Source organism: Nyctereutes procyonoides, unplaced genomic scaffold (assembly GCF_905146905.1).
Source record: "Nyctereutes procyonoides isolate TBG_1078 unplaced genomic scaffold, NYPRO_anot_genome, whole genome shotgun sequence".
Lineage (NCBI taxonomy): Eukaryota > Metazoa > Chordata > Mammalia > Carnivora > Canidae > Nyctereutes > Nyctereutes procyonoides.
In genome coordinates this window covers 72,019,038-72,037,052 of record NW_026575125.1, presented here as the reverse complement: position 1 = coordinate 72,037,052, position 18,015 = coordinate 72,019,038, and the positions used below count along the sequence as shown (strand labels likewise).

Genomic DNA, 18,015 nt, shown 5'->3' with positions numbered 1-18,015 from the left:
GTAGTTTACTGAATACCCTGTTGATTTTGGGGGCGGACATAAATTCATGGCAGCTTTTTTAGAATTCAAAGGAACTGTGTTTTACATTTTTATGTTATTATAAATGTTAACCATTTACTCTCCTAATAGGTAAATGTGGTCTCTTTTCTTACAGGGTGTGCAGAGTATGTTTGTAGTTGTGCAGTTAATATTCATCTCCAAGTTTTTCTTGTAAGGGGTGCTAGGAACATAGCTTGATAAGGACATTCCAGACACAGCTGTTTCTAATATTTGGTGGGGCCCCCACAGAGGCATTAAGCTTATTGTGAAGGTTCCTTGGTGGAAAGGAGGAAATGTCCCAGAGAACATTTTTTTTCCATATTGGTGGATTTTCTGTCAGACTTGACCATTGCTATTGCTTCTGATTGCCTCCCTGTAGCTTCCCTGGAGGTGTGAGTTTCTAGGCAGAAAGATTTGATGTGATGAGGAAAGGGCTACAAAGCTGACAGAAAAGTCTGAACAGAATGGTGAAACAAAAGGCTATTTTGGGCATGGCAGAAACAAGTTAAATACTATGAAATGGAGAAAAGGGAGATGAGATGAAAAAAGAGGGAAGAGAATTAATTCATGAGAGCACTTATTTCTAGGTGGGAATAAAAGGTCCATTGAACTCCAGGGGAACTTTCCTTTATGCAATGCCTGTGAATATGTTGAAGTTCTGTAAAGGCAATTCCATCTTAAATGCACTGGGGGAGCTGATAAGCTGCAGTTTGTGGATTACACTATCTAGTGCATAATCAATGTACTATTCCCATGCCCTGGAAAATCTGCAGGGTGTGGTCAGGAGAAAGGAAATAGAACAGATGGAAAATGTCCTCTCAGAGTTTAAGAGCTTCCTTAAACAAAGGCAAGATGTGAGCCTCCCCTTTTACACCTCCAGCAATCTTTCTGAGAACTACCTTTGAAATTGTCTGGCTTCTTCCCAGTTCCTCAGTAATTTCTGAAACATTTTAGGTACTCTGATTAGTTTTGCTTTTAAAAATAAAAGAAAGTTGGTTTGTGTGTGCTAAAAAAGAATCATCTGGACAATCTGTGCCTATTTGGGTGGTGCACAAGAAAGGCGAACTCTTGTATCAATCTTTATTCCCTCTGTAAACACAGATGACCAAAAGCAAAGGCTGTTATTAATGGTAATGCAGACCAGAAAAAAAGGCTATTATTTTCAGTCTGTTGAACAATACAAAAATGCTTCTCAAGCACTGTGTTCAGATGTTTCTTTTTATTAGTCATCACACAAGAAATTAGACTAATTTTAAACAGTTCATTTTCCCACTCTTGTCTCTGTAAAATCATTACTCATGAGTGGTTTCTTTGTTGAAATACCTCTGACCTCCCATATTGGAATGGATAACAGGGTGTTAAACGTATAAACCTTTCAATTTGCATGAACTCTGGAAAAGGTGGGGGAAACAAAGATTTCCCAGGAGAATAAAACCATTTGTTAATGTCCTTGTTTGTTACTGCCTATATAAGCATCTTATCCAGGAATCTATGTCAGCATTGCAATTCTGTGTTGTGTTGTGGTGTGTGTGTGTGTGTGTGTGTGTGTGTGTGTGTGATTAATAACAGGAAAGAGCTCTTTGAATGCCAGCAGGAGGTTTAGAAATATAATTCTGCATCTGCCCCACTCCTCTCCTTTCCAGTCTTTTTCTACCCCCTGCCTCCAATCCAAGACCATTAGGATATTGATAAAGGAGTTGGGCCATGTCTTAATATATGAGCAGATGATGATCCTTAGCTCTTCAGCTAGGCACTGTTTGCATTTTGCCAAAGCTGATTATTTTATCTGCAGTTTTAATAAGAAGCCAGATTATTTTCTGTTCACTAACTGATAGAAGCAAATAAAAAAATATTGCAAAGTAGAATCAAGATAAGAAAGCTCTAGGGCCAAAGAAGGCTTTTTCTTTAATTAATAATTTCAGTTTACTCTTAGAATATTTCTATGCTAGAATCCAACATTTATATTAAACAAGTCTGCACCCTCCCTCTCTGTAACTGCCAGATTGGAATCTCAGAATAGAAATCATGCAGGCTTGAATGAAGCTTCAAATTCTCTACTCTCGGTGCTGTCTTGTTTTCTGAACATAGAACTAGACTCCTCAGGGCTTCTCTAGACACAGCATGGTGTTTCTTCATTAGGTACATGTTTTGCAGATCTAGTCATGAGAGATTGGCATTTTAATCGACAAGGGGCAAAACACAATAAAATGGAGTTCAGGAGATGTAATGTTTTGGAAAAACAGAATATTATTCCAAGGGTGTAAAGATACATGATCTGTACTAAATGGACAGTGCATTTAAATTTCACCAAACTCATTTTAATAACCTTTTTATTTGTTCCATTGATATATTTTGCAGCCTTATTGAGATATAATAGACATATAATGCTCCCTTGTTTTAACTTGTGAATGGAAATGAGTATTCAGAATGATGAGGTGGTGTGTGCACGTGTGTGTATGTCTGTGATATATTTCTGTGGCTACAATCTAGGCTTACTATGCATCAATACTTACATGAATTCTACTAGAATTGTGTCAGAGTGTCTTAACTCAGGTCATCTCCACCAAAAAGCCTTTTGCTACTCTTTTTTTTAAATTTTTATTTATTTATGATAGTCACACACACAGAGAGAGAGAGAGGCAGAGACACAGGCAGAGGGAGAAGCAGGCTCCATGCACTGGGAGCCCGATGTGGGATTCGATCCTGGGTCTCCAGGATCGCGCCCCGGGCCAAAGGCAGGCGCCAAACCGCTGTGCCACCCAGGGATCCCCTTTTGCTACTCTTATATTCAGAGTTTGAGCCAACTGAGAAAAAGCCCTCACAGCTGTGGCCCAAAGACATTCCAAAACTTCTTTGATGCTTCAGCTGGAGCAGCCATACTTTCTATCAAAGAAGAGTTGGACAAGCTATGGGCCAGGGGGTCATACAAGAACTGCCATGTGTTGGGGATCCCTGGGTGGCTCAGCGGTTTGTTTGGTGCCTGCCTTTGGCCCAGGGCATGATCTTGGAGTCCCGGGATCGAGTCCCACATCGGGCTCCCTGCGTGGAGCCTGCTTCTCTCTCTGCCTGTGTCTCTGCCTCTCTCTCTGTGTCTCTCATGAATAAATAAATAAAATCTTTTAAAAAAAGAACTGCCATGTGTTAAAGGTGTAAAGGATTTTTTTCTCCCTAATAAGAGCAGCAGGATAAGCATAGGATGCCTTCAAATGATCAGGCTTCCCCAAAGAATAGATTAATTGGTCTCACTTCTGAATTTGTCTAATTGCTTTTGAGGCAACACCCTGAAAAATGGAGCTTGCTCTTTCCTACTAGTATGATTTTTTAAAAGATTTTATTTATTTATTCATGAAAGACACAGAAGGAGAGAGGCAGAGACACAGGCAGAGGGAGGAGCAGGCTCCATGCAGGGAGCCCGATGTGGGACTCGATCCTGGAACTCCAGGATCACACCCTGAGCCTAAGGCAGTTGCCCAACCACTGAGCCACCCAGGTGTCCCTCCTACTAGTATGATTAAGTAGACACCTGGAAAAAGAATAATTATGAGTATTTCTAAGGAAAAGAGCAAAAGAGTCAAACTGAGCATTGTCCATGAAAGATAATGACAAGTAAACATAGAAGGTGGTGTTTGATCCCTTCAATTTTGATATTCATTATTCATAGTTATTATTCAGAAATCCCAGCACAAATGTTAGTCTGCACCCCAGTGACACATTTGCATTTTATTTTAAGTTGATTTCTACCTGGTTTTGCAAACAAGGATTTAATGGTTTTGCCTATCTCTCTCCCTCTCCTGCTGTAGCTATAGCTCGTCTTTTTCATCGACTGACTTCTATCCCTTTCACACTCTTTATCTCCATCATCTGTCTCATTCCCTTATCCTAGATTCATTCATTCCCCACACCCTTCCATCCTCCTTCCCTCCCTCCCCCTAATGTTCTAGGAGAAATGATTTCTAACACGTAAAAGTGATATTTGAATAGATTCCCCTAAGGCAATCAATTTACTTTTAATTTGTCTGGAACTAAGCTTTTCTTTGTTGCAGTGAGGAAGGATTGAAACTGCTGTAAAATTTATTAGCTTCCAGGAAGATATTTGAAATGATTTTTTTAATGATTATGCTGTTTGCTGTACCCAGAAGCGGTGTCATAGCAATTACAGTATTCCAGATGGTTGCTGAAGTTACACTGCAACATGAAGATAATGCCAGACTTTTCGCTGAGGCTTTTGTTGGTAATGAATAGTCAACCTAGATAGTTAATAGATATTAGTCTTTCTGACATTCCCGTGCGCCTCCAGAGTCTGTTTCTAGTGACTCCTACCTAGCTGATGTCATGACATACACTATCTTTTTGAATCATTGCAAGGGAGAGTTATTGGTTTACTGAACACTTTATTTTCCAAATGTGAAAGAGGTGATTGGAGAATTGCAAATGTTGTTTCTTAGTTTCGTCACTCAGTAACAGGAACATTTTGGCAGTCAGGAATCTTCAAAGAATTTAGACATCACGGTTGCACCATTTTTGACTCATGTATAGTATTGCCTGAATGTCCTGGGACTTGACTGAAGGAAGTGTCAGTTTCTGTGAAGAACACCAGACTTTTTCTCCCTCCAAAATTAAATTTTCTTTTTTTAAAAAATTTATTTTATTTTTTTCAACATTAAATTTTCATTAAAAAAGGGAAGTTTTTTTCCTCCTGGCTAACCTACCTTGTCCCTCCTGCTTTTTTTTAAGATTTTATTTATCCATGAGAGAGAGAGAGAGAGAGGCAGAGACACAGGCAGAGGGATAAGCAGGCTCCATGCAGGGAGCCCGACGTGGGACTCCATCCAGGGTCTCCAGGATCACATCCCCAGCTGCAGGAGGCGCTAAATGGCTGAGCCACCCGGGCTGCCCTCCCTCCTGCTTTTTTACCAGTCTTATTCGTGCCATCCTCACTGTGTGTTCTGTCTAATCCCCTGAAGCTCATGACCAACATAAGAGTGGCTTTTTTTCTCAAGCTAATGATCTGTTAGCAATTTCCTTATTTTCCAGGAAAGAGTAAAACCAAGTTGGCAGCGACTTTAGTTCAGGGCTACTTGTACACATCATATGAAGGCTCTGTCTTGCCAGCAGCAGCAGAACTACCTGTAGGATGTGTGAAACAGTCTGGCTGTTTTTAATCTACACAAAATCAAACAACTGGTTTGAACTCTTCACAGAAGTGACTAGGTGTTGTAGGTGTCCAACGGATATAGGCTAAGAGGCTTAATTCTGTGGATGTTTTAGAATGAAACATTAAAAAAAGGTTCCACTTTGCTCAGAGTTTCAGTATTTCAGTGTTCCTCCTTTTGGGGGAATCGTTCAATGGCCTTCTTTGACACCTCATATTTGACTTGTAAAAATACTTTTTCAAGGCACCAGGGTGGCTGAGTGGTTGAGCATCTGCCTTTGGCTCAGGTCATGATCCCCAGATCCTGGAATCAAGTCCTGCATTGGGCTCCCTCAGGGAGCCTGCTTCTCCCTCTGCCTAGGTCTCTGTCTTTCTGTTTCTCCCATGAATAAATAAATAAAATGTTTTTTTTAAAGATACATTTTCAAATAGTTTCTAAGCACCCAGGTGAAGGCCAGCACTTTGTCACATGATTTTCTTTACCACAGAAGCCAAAATACAAAGATTCCAGTTTAGTCAATTTCTGCTTATCTTGGTCACCATGAATACCTCTTATTTCTTAGTCTCAATTTTCCAGGCAGCCTTCTGCTTCATTTCCTTGTTCCCCATGCATCAGCACAAATGATGTATACTTAACGTGCATCTTGAAATCTCTTTTTTGTGGGTTGAGTGGAATTGAGTCCTAGTAGAAAAATGAAAATTCCACAAACTATTGTGATTGTACCAATTGCAACTTAGAATTGTATGGCTGTACATGCTACACTCTGCCATAAATATTCAATTCTCAAGCACTTCTACTTCATTATGCTTTAACTTTCTCTCTTTGACCAGCTCAACATTGAAGATGATTCAATTGCTTTGAATTCTGGAAGGGGCATCTTTTAATGTATTTTCCAGTTGCACTGGGAGTAAGTGATTTCAGATGCATAAATGGTGAATGAGAAGAGAGGCTTATATGCCATTTGGCATCACAGAGGCCAAGTGATGGGTGGCACTTGCTGATTGATGCTGATCTGTTAAATGGTCTAGGACAAGATTGGGGTCCATCAGTTTTTGGGTTTGCTGGTTTTTTTTTTGCAGCCATCCACTCCATCCAAAGCTAAAACATTACTTTACAGATTCCTGCTATATGACTAGTTAGCCTTCCTGAAAATACCAAGGTCTGCTAATCAGGGCTGCCTTTTTTCTTTGCCTATTGCTGTCTTTTGGCAACATACTTTTGGCGGGCTCAGGAACTTTGTTCCTATACCCTATCCCCACCATGCCTTTCCTAGGTATCTCTCCCTCTAGACATTTGCAGCCTTTTTTTAACCCCACAAAATCTCTCCTATTCTGGGTTCCCTTCACCCATGATTTTGCTAGATGACCAAAGAAAACCCAACGATCTCAGTTTGGCAGTGGATTCCTTTATTTTCACAGGGACCTTAATGCTTGTACCCAACTGAATGAGAGATGTGAGAATTTCTTTCTGTGTCAGAATGGCTGGTCTTTGGATAGCTCTTCTTTGGCATCCATCAAATAATGCCATGTAGGTATTTTGAATACCAATCACAGTTCTGGCGTCTTACCCCTCCTGCCTGTTGCCTGTCAGACTATAGTGCTGTAGGAAGGGCTGCTAACAACGAGTAGAATGCTAGGAACAGGACAATAAAAAGAAAGCATTAGGGAGGAACCAAAATGGCAGAAAATTCTGAAAGAAAAGGAAGAAGGGCGTGAGAAAGAGACAAGCAATTGTTCGTAGCATGATTTGTGATTTACTTATTACACTAGAGTGGCTGCAGAGTAGCTTGGTGTCATTGGTTCATGAATCTCTGGGAATATCTCAGCCTTCACTGATGTGCCCTTGAATATTTTATAGATGGAACTCCCAACTTTTCTTGCCAAAACTTGGGGTCTGTTAGAAAGTGAGTGTAAAGCCCAGATAGTGCTTCCAGCTCCCCTTCCTCCCTCCCTCTCTCCCTTCCTGGCCTTAATTTTGCCATACATATTTTAATTAGTTTTGCCAGAAAGAGTCAGCATCTGCAGTTGGTCTACTAAAAGGTTCACTATAGGGACCAGTTTGGATTTATATTTTATAGTAATTAGCAACAGTTTTGTTTGATGCCAAGAAATAATGCTTGATCTTTGAACAGCACATTCATTTCCTCAATAGATGCTTCTGCTTATTTATTGTTACCTTATCAGAGTACAGGTCCTATTAACTATTGTTAGAATTGAAAACTCCAAGGCATATGACAAATGTGTTTTCAACCGGACATCAAATCATGACACATCTCTTTAAGACCCGCACATAGTGTTTAGGAAACCAGTGAGAGGCTAAGATGATATTTGACTTTAACATTTCTCAAGTGCTATATTTATTTTATTGTTTCTGACACAGCTACCTAGTGTTCTTTGTTAAGTTTTTGTAGTGTTTCTACCAAATAGAATAGTAATTTCCACTTTCAGGAGTTGTATCAGTAGCACAGTATCTGGTGTGTTGACCTAGGTTCTTTGTTTTATTGCTATCACTCATATATCTTTTGTAAAAAAAAATATTTATTTATTCATGAGAGACAGAGAGAATGAGAGAAAGAGAGAGAGAGGCAGAGACACAGGCAGAGTGAGAAGCAGGCTCCATGCAGGGAGCCCGATGTGGGACCCGATTCCGGGACTCCAGGTCACGCCCTGGGCGGAAGGCAGGCGCCAAACCACGGAGCTACCCAGGGATCCCCTCATATACCTTTTTTTAATCCAATTAAATTAAACTGTTACAGAGTACCTGCTCTATGCTGGACACTTTGCCAGCTTCTGTGGGTATGGGAGGGATCAAAATAGATATAATCTTTGCTCGTTTTGAATTTATATGCTAGCATTGGATATAGATATTAGACAACCATAAGGAGTGCTATAAAAAGAGGTGGTATACAACATACCCTAGTCTAAGAGATCAGGGAAGGATTCCCTGAGAAAGTTAAATTTTTTTTTTAATTTTTTTAATTTATTTTATGATAGTCACACACACACACACAGAGAGAGAGAGAGAGAGAGAGAGAGAGAGAGGCAGAGACATAGGCAGAGGGAGAAGCAGGCTCCATGCACCGGGAGCCCGACGTGGGATTCGATCCGGAGTCTCCAGATCGCGCCCTGGGCCAAAGGCAGGCGCCAAACCGCTGTGCCACCCAGGGATCCCAGAAAGTTAAATTTAATTTGAGGTTTCAGGGATAATATATCAATTATAAATAGTGTTCAACTGCTGGTAATAAAGATCCTCCTCTCCCACGAAAGAAAATGAATCAATGGCCTAAGAGGGAGGCTTATTTTTCTGCTTATATGAAAGAACTTCAGGTCTAGTGAGGTGAGTCTACAATATCTTTGATATCTCAGAGCTCTTCTGTCTTTCTGTTCTGCTTTCCATAGCTTCAATCCTCAGAGTTTCCAGTAGTAAGATGGATACTGTAGATCTAGCCATTGTGTCTCCATTCCAGACAGGACAAAGCAGGATGGAATAAGGACAAAAGGGTCCCCCAGCTACATCACCCCCTCCTCCTTTTAAGGAGTTTTTTTTTTACATTCTGCCTTCATAACATCAATCACATGGCCACACCTATCTATAAGGGAGGCCAGGAAATCCAGTTTTTTAGCTGGCATATTGCCAATCCTAAGAAAAGAGTGGTTCTATTCCTAGATGTTAAATGGAGGTATGGATATTTGGTGGGCAGTTCATTATGTGTGCTTCAGATGAGTAAGAGTTAGGTAGGTCAAGAGGGGATATTTCCTAGCAGTTATGTTTTCTTGATTATAGGCATACGTGACAAATTTTGACAACACTTAACCTGTTCATAATTGGCGCTCCCATTCCTTCAACTATATCTTCCAAAACTTGGCCCTGCTTTTGTTGTAGATTATTTTGTTCAGAGAATGATGCAGATTGAGCTAAGTGGATACATATGAGTACAATCTAGGAAGCTTTTCTGATTTACACATCACTTGGCTTGTAGGTTATGTTACCGCTGCTACTTAGAAGGAACTAACTACTTGGCTCTTAGGAACTGGAACTCACTTTTACTTTCCTTTTCTGCCTCATTGACTGCAGATCACTTCTGAGGAGGTGACACATTGCTCTTGTAACTGATACCTTGAACTATTTTAGTGTTAGAGTTTTGTCTCTGATCATTGGGATCTTTGAGTTAAATACATCCAAACTCTGAATCACAAGAAAGGGCTGCAGCATTATTGAACACATCCATTGTGTCTGGACATCTATACAAACCCAACAGAGCCTCTCAGCTCTTCTATTCCATCAGGTCTTTGAAAGTTTTAGCAGAATCTGAGATGATGTTTTCATCATTTTCTTTTTTTACTTTGGGGCCATGTGTAGGCTTTTTCTAGTGAGGAAGCACATTGTTTGCCTCCATCTGAAGAGACAGTGGTTTTATGAGGAGGGTAACAATTGCCCCAAAAAGTTTTCCTAATATTTGCACAAAATAACATATTCTCTTCTTTTGCTATTTGAACTACTTCCTTATCCATCATATCTTAATCATTGCTCTTATGCCTTTTATTTAAGATGTAATTTTTTTTTGCCAGATGTTTAAGGTTACTCTCACCAAGGTCCCTAATGACAGATGACAAATACATATGACCACCTACATTGAGGAAGCTTTATTTTCTCTCTGTATTTTCTTTTTTTTATGAATTTATTTTTTATTGGTGTTCAATTTGACAACATATAGAATAACACCCAGTGCTCATCCTATCAAGTGCCCCCCCTCAGTGCCTATCACCCAGTCACCCCCACCCCCCACCCACCTCCCCTTCCACCATCCCTAGTTCGTTTCCCAGAGTTAGGAGTCTTTATGTTCTGTCTCCCTTTCTTATATTTCCCACTCATTTTTCTACTTTCCCCTTTATCCCCTTTCACTATTTTTTATATACCCCAAATGAATGAGACCATATAATGTTTGTCCTTCTCCAATTGACTTATTTCACTCAGCATAATACCCTCCAGTTCCATCCACGTCGAAGCAAATGGTGGGTATTTGTTGTTTCTAATGGCTGAGGAATATTCCATTGTATACATAAACCACATCTTCTTTATTCTCTCTGTATTTTCAACTTTTTGTCTAAATTTGATTTAAGGACTGGCTTTGAGATGTGTGTCCCACTTCCAAATGTATACATTTTATTCATTCATTCATTCATTCATTCATTCGTTCATTCACTTATTTTTGCAAATCTTAGGGACAAGTTCAGAATTAGAGAAGACCAATTTGCAAATTCCTTACTGACCCCTAATTATACGTACATTTAAATTATAGACACCTGCCGCCATTTATCTGTACCTGGTAATGTCTTTGGATTTCCACAACTATGTGTGGATTTTAGAGGTTTACATTTTGCCTTGCGTAGGCTCAGGTCAAGATGTAACAAGGTATAGAGTCATAAGTAAGCATATACGAGGAATCTTAGCAGGGAACTAGTGAATTGTTAGCTGACCTCTGTTTCAGCTGGAGCCAGGATCTTGACAATTTTTTTTGACAGCTAATTTTTATGATACAAAATGGTTCCTCTCCACTCTCATGCCTCCATCCCTAGCCACAATACTACATGATGGCAGGCAAATAACCTCTACCGGTTCTGTGCAATTCCAGAAGTAGTTTCTTCACATTTTTACATCTGGTCTGTCTTCATTGCTATTCTTAAGGGGCTTTGTATTGTGATTTTCTCACCTTTAATATGCAGTTTCCTTACTAAACTGAAGTTTTGGCTTTTGAAAAAGTAATTTATCTGCAATACATTTATGAATGTAGGTTACCTTTGGCTGGGAACACATTCTTCCTGTCTGTCTATATTCAGCATGTTTTCTTTCCTATTTTACATGGCTATAAACACTAAAGTTAGGTTAGATTTTGTTTTAATTGAATTGATACAAATGTCATCAAGTGTTGTTCAATACTAAAAATGAGAAACAGCAAGTCACTGCCCTTAGTAAGAATTTAAGGAAATAAAGATATCAAATCTAAGCCAGGGGTGAAACATTGTGAGTAAATGAGTCTCTAAGATTCAAGTCTTTGCTCACATTGAGGTAAGAGCAATGAACATATAAGTTCACATAATTAATCCAAAAAAATTCCTATTTTTTAAACCTCATATAGGGCTGACATAGGCTTAGTGAGATTGGTGGGTAGGCTTATTATCACATTCCCGGAGGAGCGGAGTTTACCTTTTCCTCTTCCTGGAGGGTTATTTATCCATGTGGGCAGTGGGTAAGTTGAAATCAAGTACTATCTTTGCAGAGAAGCTTCTAAGACTGAGTTCCCTGCTCTGGTCTTCCTAAATTCATAAGATCTTACAGGTGTCTGTTTCTGGGACCTCTGCTCTTCTTTTGTGTGTGGTGGGGATCCAGGTCTTCCCATGCTATTTATTTGAAGCAGTCTAATATGGGGATGAGCACTGTGCTTGCCTTCAGTGTAACACATGGATGGCGTTCTCCTACTTAATGGTGTTGAAAAAAAAAACTGCATCTCCAAATTGGAAGGCAACTACTTGATACTAAAAACTTAAAAAGAAATGAGAGCTGTATGTTCAGTTCATTGAGATGATCTTGCTAGATTATAATTCACCACTGTTCTACTTGAGGTGTGTGAAAGTGGCCTGTAATATCAACCTGAAGGTCGCCTGAGATTTTTCTCTTAATGCTTTGTCATATGTCCATGGTTCTAGGGTTCAAAGACCAAGTTCTTCATGCTTTTGTGCTGTAAATTAAGGGAAAAAAGAACAGGGATCTCATAGCCTTCTGGACATTTTTTTTCCTTTTTTGCTGACTTCCAGGAAACTCTTACTCAGATTTATAGAAATAAAAGTTAATTATTAAAATGTTCCCCCACTTGCACCCCCTTAATCTTCACCTCAAAACAAATACACTAATTCTTTAGAGTTTTTACCTTGGAAGTTATATGGGTTTCAGAGGAGATGGGGAGGAATAAAACATCTTTTTGGGAGACTCTGAACATGGTAATTCTGTCCTACTGGAGGGATCTTGGGGCTTCCTAGGAAAACACTGCATTTAGATGAAACTGATTATGGGTGGATCATCTGTACACTCTTCCACAAATGTTTGAGTCTATACAAAGTAAACGTTTCTTAAGTAAGTTCCAACATGTTTTCCTTACTTTCGTACTTTCTGTCTAGTAGAAACATACGCATTTTGAATGATGATAGGCTATCAGATGGCAACACTGAGAATTTGCAGGGAAGAGGCAGAGAAAAGGCTTTGAAAACTCTTTATTTTGTAGAGGTGGTCATGCAACCCACATGTGGAACTATGCTGGAGTTTGCAGAAGCATTGCCCTACCTATGGTGGAAGGCACTTATCTTATTGGTGATAATGCTCATTTGTTATTTGGCTTCGTATCTGCAAAATTCTGAGTGTTTTATTCTCCACCACTGAAAAGGAGCATAAAATGGCCATCTTAAAGATAAATTGGCAAATTGTGTCCCAGTACACTGAAAGGGTCTGAACTTTGATTGGCTTTTCAGTAGTTTAAACTAGGTCAAAGGCCATTTTGTGTTGTGTTGAAATCTGGACTCAGCCTGGAGTAGGCCATGATATTTAGCTGCTTCCAATGCCTTTTTTTCCAAATGATAAGGTATACATCCAATTCAACCATTATTTCTTGAGCCTCCCATTGTATGTGCCCATTTACCAAAATAACCTTTGGTAGATGAAACAGAACATTGCCTCTTTACTATCCCATTTACTATTTAAAAATAAGAAACAAACAAAGAAATACAAGTGTATAAAGAAAGGTGTGTTATATATAGACTGTATCAGGCAAGACCCTGAATTTCAGACTTCTTCCCCCAGCAAAAAAGCAATCACAGCAATATCAACTTTATTTTGTCATGCTTTTTTGTTTTCATCTTTACAGTCTCTCCTTATCTCCCTACCTCCTCCAATTCTGCCCCAAGGTTTTCTGTAAATGTTAAACTGCTTGTATCTTGATGCACTATACAATGTGATAAAAATTTTGATTAGGTAATCCTCATACAAGAATGTAATATACATTTTCTTAATGTACTGTTGGATCCTATTGGCTAGTATCTTGTTGAGAATTTTTGCATCCATGTACATCAGGGATATTGGTCTGTAATTCTTTTTGGTGGGGTCTTTGTCTGGTTTTGGAATTAAGGTGATGCTGGCCTCATAGAATGAATTTGGAAGTACTCCATCTCTTTCTATCTTTCCAAACAGCTTTAGTAGAATAGGTATGGTTTCTTCTTTAAACGTTTGATAGAATTCCCCTGGGAAGCCATCTGGCCCTGGACTCTTGTGTCTTGGGAGGTTTTTGATGACTTCTTCAATTTCCTCCCTGGTTATTGGCCTGTTCAGGTTTTCTATATCTTCCTGCTCCAGTTTTGGTAGTTTGTGGCTTTCCAGGAATGCGTCCATTTCTTCTAGATTGCCTAATTTATTGGTGTATAGCTGTTCATAATATGTTTTTAAAATCGTTTATATTTCCTTGGTGTTGGTAGTGATCTCTCCTTTCTCATTCATGATTTTATTAATTTGAGTCTTCTCTCTCTTCTTTTTAATAAGGCTGGCTAATGCTTTATGTATCTTATTAATTCTTTCAAAGAACCAACTCCTGGTTTTGTTGATCTGCTCCACAGTTCTTCTGGTCTCGATTTCGTTGAGTTCTGCTCAAATCTTAATTAACTCTCTTCCTCTGTGTAATATACATAAAAATAGATGTGGAAAACTAGGGCTATAAACCAGACATTGAGATGAACAATTTTCCAATGGATAAGCAGAAATTAACCCTGGGTCCATGCTTTGATGAAACCCATGTAGAAAGCCTCTCCGAGAGTCAAATTAAAGCCTTATCATTAAATGAACCTGATTTGAGAAGAGAAAAAAATGTCTCACCAATAATTATGAATTCTAACTGCTGAGTTCTTCTATGTTAGGGTTAAAGTAATCCAGGAAAGCTATCTTTAAGAAATATGACCGTAATAAAACTGCAGATGAGAATAAGGAGGGATGGCTAGTTGAGTATAATTAAATGATGCTCAGCCTGTGAGTGATATGTGCATAGGGTCATTTGAAACTTATGGGTCAGTTGAAAGGAAAAGATCTCAGTATATTCCTTCTAATGGGAAATCAAGTCATGTAAATAACTTCGTGAAGATATTGGCTGGTAGAATTGATGGTCGAAAAAAAGTAAAGTGATTGGGTTTTTGAAGAACATACCAATCTTTTTTTAAGATTTTATTTATTTATTCATGAGACACACACACACACACACACACACAGAGGCAGAGACATAGGCAAAGGGAGAAGAAGGCTCCCTGTTGGGAGCCTGATGCGGGACTTGATGAGGGACTCAATCCCAGGACCCTGGGATCACGCCCTGAGCCAAAGGCAGATGCTCAACCACTGAGCCACTCAGACATCCTGCGTGATACCAATCTAAAATTAAGTAGGTGGAAGCATAGTCTTCAGTACTGTTGCTCAAAAATATGGCCAAGGCTTCTCAGATATACTGACTGTTGGATTCTCTGCTCTGCCCCCATTCCCTATTCTGTTGGAACCAATTTCAAATGCAGTTGAGTTTTAGCAGGAGTTGTTGATAAAAATGCTGACTCTCAGCATCTTGATACTTCAGGATAACCTTTCTTTAATATACATTTTTTTTTCATCATAACGTGTTTCCCTTTAGGTTAGTTTTGTCAGCAGTAGGAACAACAACAAAAATAATAATAAAAGAGAAGAGTATACAGGGGGAGATCTACAGCCTTTAAAAAATCCAATTCTTCACACTTGTCCCAAAAGGCAATAAAGGACTATCTAAAAGTGTCATTTCCCAAAAGGGCCTGTGGGTACCTAAGAAACCAGAACACTGGGGAGTAACAAAGATTCCTGGGAAAAGCTGATGTAATTGACATTTTATTCTCTCCAAACAGATCAGAATGAAGGCTTTCATTGCCGGGAAGAATGTCGGATTCTTGGCCACTCTGACAGGTGCTGGATGCCCCGGAACCCCATGCCCACCCGCTCCAAGTCCCCTGAGCATGTGAGGAATGTCATCGCGCTGTCCATTGAAGCTACTGCTGCTGATGTTGAGGCTTATGACGACTGCGGCCCCTCCAAGCGGACTTTTGCAACCTTTGGAAAAGATGTCAGTGAACACCTGGCTGAGGAGAGGCCCACCTTGAAAGGCAGGAGAACTGTCGATGTGACCATCTGCAGCCCCAAGGTCAACGGCGCTATCCGAGAGGCTGGCAATGGCTGTGAGGCTATTAGCCCTGTCACCTCCCCCCTGCACCTCAAGAGCCCTCTGCCCACTAAACCCTCCGTGTCCTACACCATTGCTCTGGCGCCCCCGGCCCATGATCTGGAGCAATATATCAACAATGGTCCATCTCGTCCCTCTGAAGCTGAGCCTCGTGGAGCTGACAGTGAGAAAGTCATGCATGAGGTCAACCCCACTCTGAAGGAGGGTCGTGACAAAGAGTCTCCTGGTGTGAAGCGTCTGAAGGATATCATTCTCTAAGGCAGTCTCGGGGAAGAACAGAGAGAAACCATGCTGGTTATCGAAGAAGCAGTGGCTGGTTGTTTTAATTGCTCACCAATGGTTGGTTCTTGAGTGGCTGTTATTTCAGAGCTTTCCCTAAATGTATTGTTTATAAGTGACTATCATTCTGTGACAATCCCTCTCGTTTCAACAGGCAGCAGGGGTGTTCAGTTGGAGCAAATTAGCTTTGGCTTGAGTTGTTCACGGGGCCTTGATGTTGGAGAAACAGAGACAAATTCAGTTGGGAAAAGTATTATGTATTAAGTGTTTGAATTTATATATTTTTCTATGTCAAATTATTATAAATTACCATTGTGGAGGATTACATTTAAAAAAAACAATAACAAAAAGAAAGCTCTGGACACCTTTAATAAGCTTGCCACTGTTTTGTAGTGTAGACAAGTTAATGGTCATTTATAGTGTACTATTCATTGATTCAGCGATGTGAAATTGAGCCCCCAAAAGGTTGTTTCTGAACCTTGAGTACTTTCCAATGCCACTACTTTGCTGTGGACACCCCTGCTTTAAGAACCCTTTTGCTAGCTGTGCTATTGTTGTATTTGATATTGCAAATTGCTATGTATGTGGTGATGGCAAAAGGCTTTTAGAAGTTGGTGTTTTTTTTCTTAGAAAAAATTAAAACTACAGACAAAAACAAAGTGCAACAAACTGAGATGGCAAGTGAATGAGCAACACCACACATATAGATTGAACATTTGGAGGACACTCACTCACGGAGGCTACCCACATAGTGGTTACTTGCCACCTTGCGGAGTATTTCTCCTGCCTTTCAGTCTTCTGCCCAGATCAGTGATAGATCATCACAAAAAGTGATTTTTGGATATTCTGCTATCTACTTTGCAGTTGTCAGAACTACTATGCTGAAAGTTTAATGACATCAGTTTTTAAAATTTTCAGGCCCTAAATGGGAAGTTATCCATTTCCAGGCTTAGAAATTCCCTGTATCCAATCGTCTAAAACTCAAAAAGACTGAATCTATCTTGAGATCTAAATTAGCATCTTTTCAGACACACTCTTCCTGATTCGGTGTTTCCCAATCACAATTAGAATTAGACTGAAAAGCATGTCGGGGGCTGGAATTGAGAACTCCATGTTCTTCTATATTGTAGGATTATAAATAGGAATAGAGTAAGCAGTACAAAGTGTACATTTAGGAAAAGACAGGTAACCAGTAACAGCATCACTAATCCAATTACTGTGCCTTCTAAATGGAGACACTTGGACACTTGAACTCGTCTTTTTATGACTAATACTTTTTTAAAATTAAGAATGTGAACGGGAAACTATTAACATGAAAATCCTTTAGATTTAGCTCTTTGCTGTAGGCTAGGAATACACCTTTTATTAGTAACAAGTTTGTTATGCATTCTTTTTTTTGTTTAACATTTCTCCAAGTCCCCCATTTATTGTCTATAATATTTAGTAGTCAACATAGTATTCTTGCAGCCTAAGAGTTCATTATTTAAAATTAAACAAAATAGGTCACCTTGGCTCTGCCTTGGTCTTTAGAAAGTTGTTTCTAGAGAAACAAGTTTTGTAGTTCTGTTCTCATTTGTTTTATTTTTTTGGAATTCAAGAGTACCCAGGAAAAAGGCTTAGAGGTTAGAGCACTAAAATGCAAACAAGGATTTATTTTCTTAAGTTTAGTTGGATAAGTGAGCTCTTTTAAATGTTTTAATTATTTTTGTCTGAGTTCCTGGCTTTATACATTATAGGAATATTTTCTTTTATGGGAGGGAGGGTTTTGAGGGAGGGTAAGGCAGTAGGGATGGGGTTAGGTAGGAGAGAATATTTCTGAAAAAGAACCTATAATGAAGCTATAAATTCATCCTTATTTCTTATTCAGTGCTGAATACTACCTCATGCAAAATATTGGTGTGGCTACAGATTTCCCTCTGAAACCAATACCATTAGAGATCAATTACAATAACATGTTCATTTCAGCTCATTTCATTGTCTTTCATACACTTTTTTTCTCCCTCTTTGATTCATTTCATCTTAGTAGTTTTGAATTAGGTATTTATCTGTGTTTTCAAGTGACTATTTGATGAACGCATTAAAATTATTTTTTTCCTTTAAGTTATGATGGCTGCCTGTAGAATTTAGACTGTTCTTCACCTGATCCATCCTGATGTTATATTGTTAGCTACCACATCAAGGTCACTTTCAAGTCAGATTTGACAATTTCTGTACAGGTGTATTTCCTGCTATGCTCAGTGGGAATGAGGGAGAACTTGAGAAGAT

General features: G+C 39.3%; 1 protein-coding gene across 2 annotated transcripts in view; it reads left to right on the top strand.

The window, feature by feature from the left end:
- Positions 1 to 17,547, top strand: part of PCDH19 (protocadherin 19) — a 129,688-nt gene extending 112,141 nt beyond the window's left edge. For both annotated transcript variants that reach the window (XM_055338880.1, XM_055338879.1), the window contains exon 5: positions 15,140 to 17,547. In XM_055338880.1, the coding sequence (XP_055194855.1) occupies positions 15,140 to 15,729 (590 nt within the window). In that variant the 3' untranslated portion in view covers positions 15,730 to 17,547. The remainder of the gene's footprint in view (positions 1 to 15,139) is intronic.
- The last annotated feature ends 468 nt before the right edge of the window (positions 17,548 to 18,015 follow it).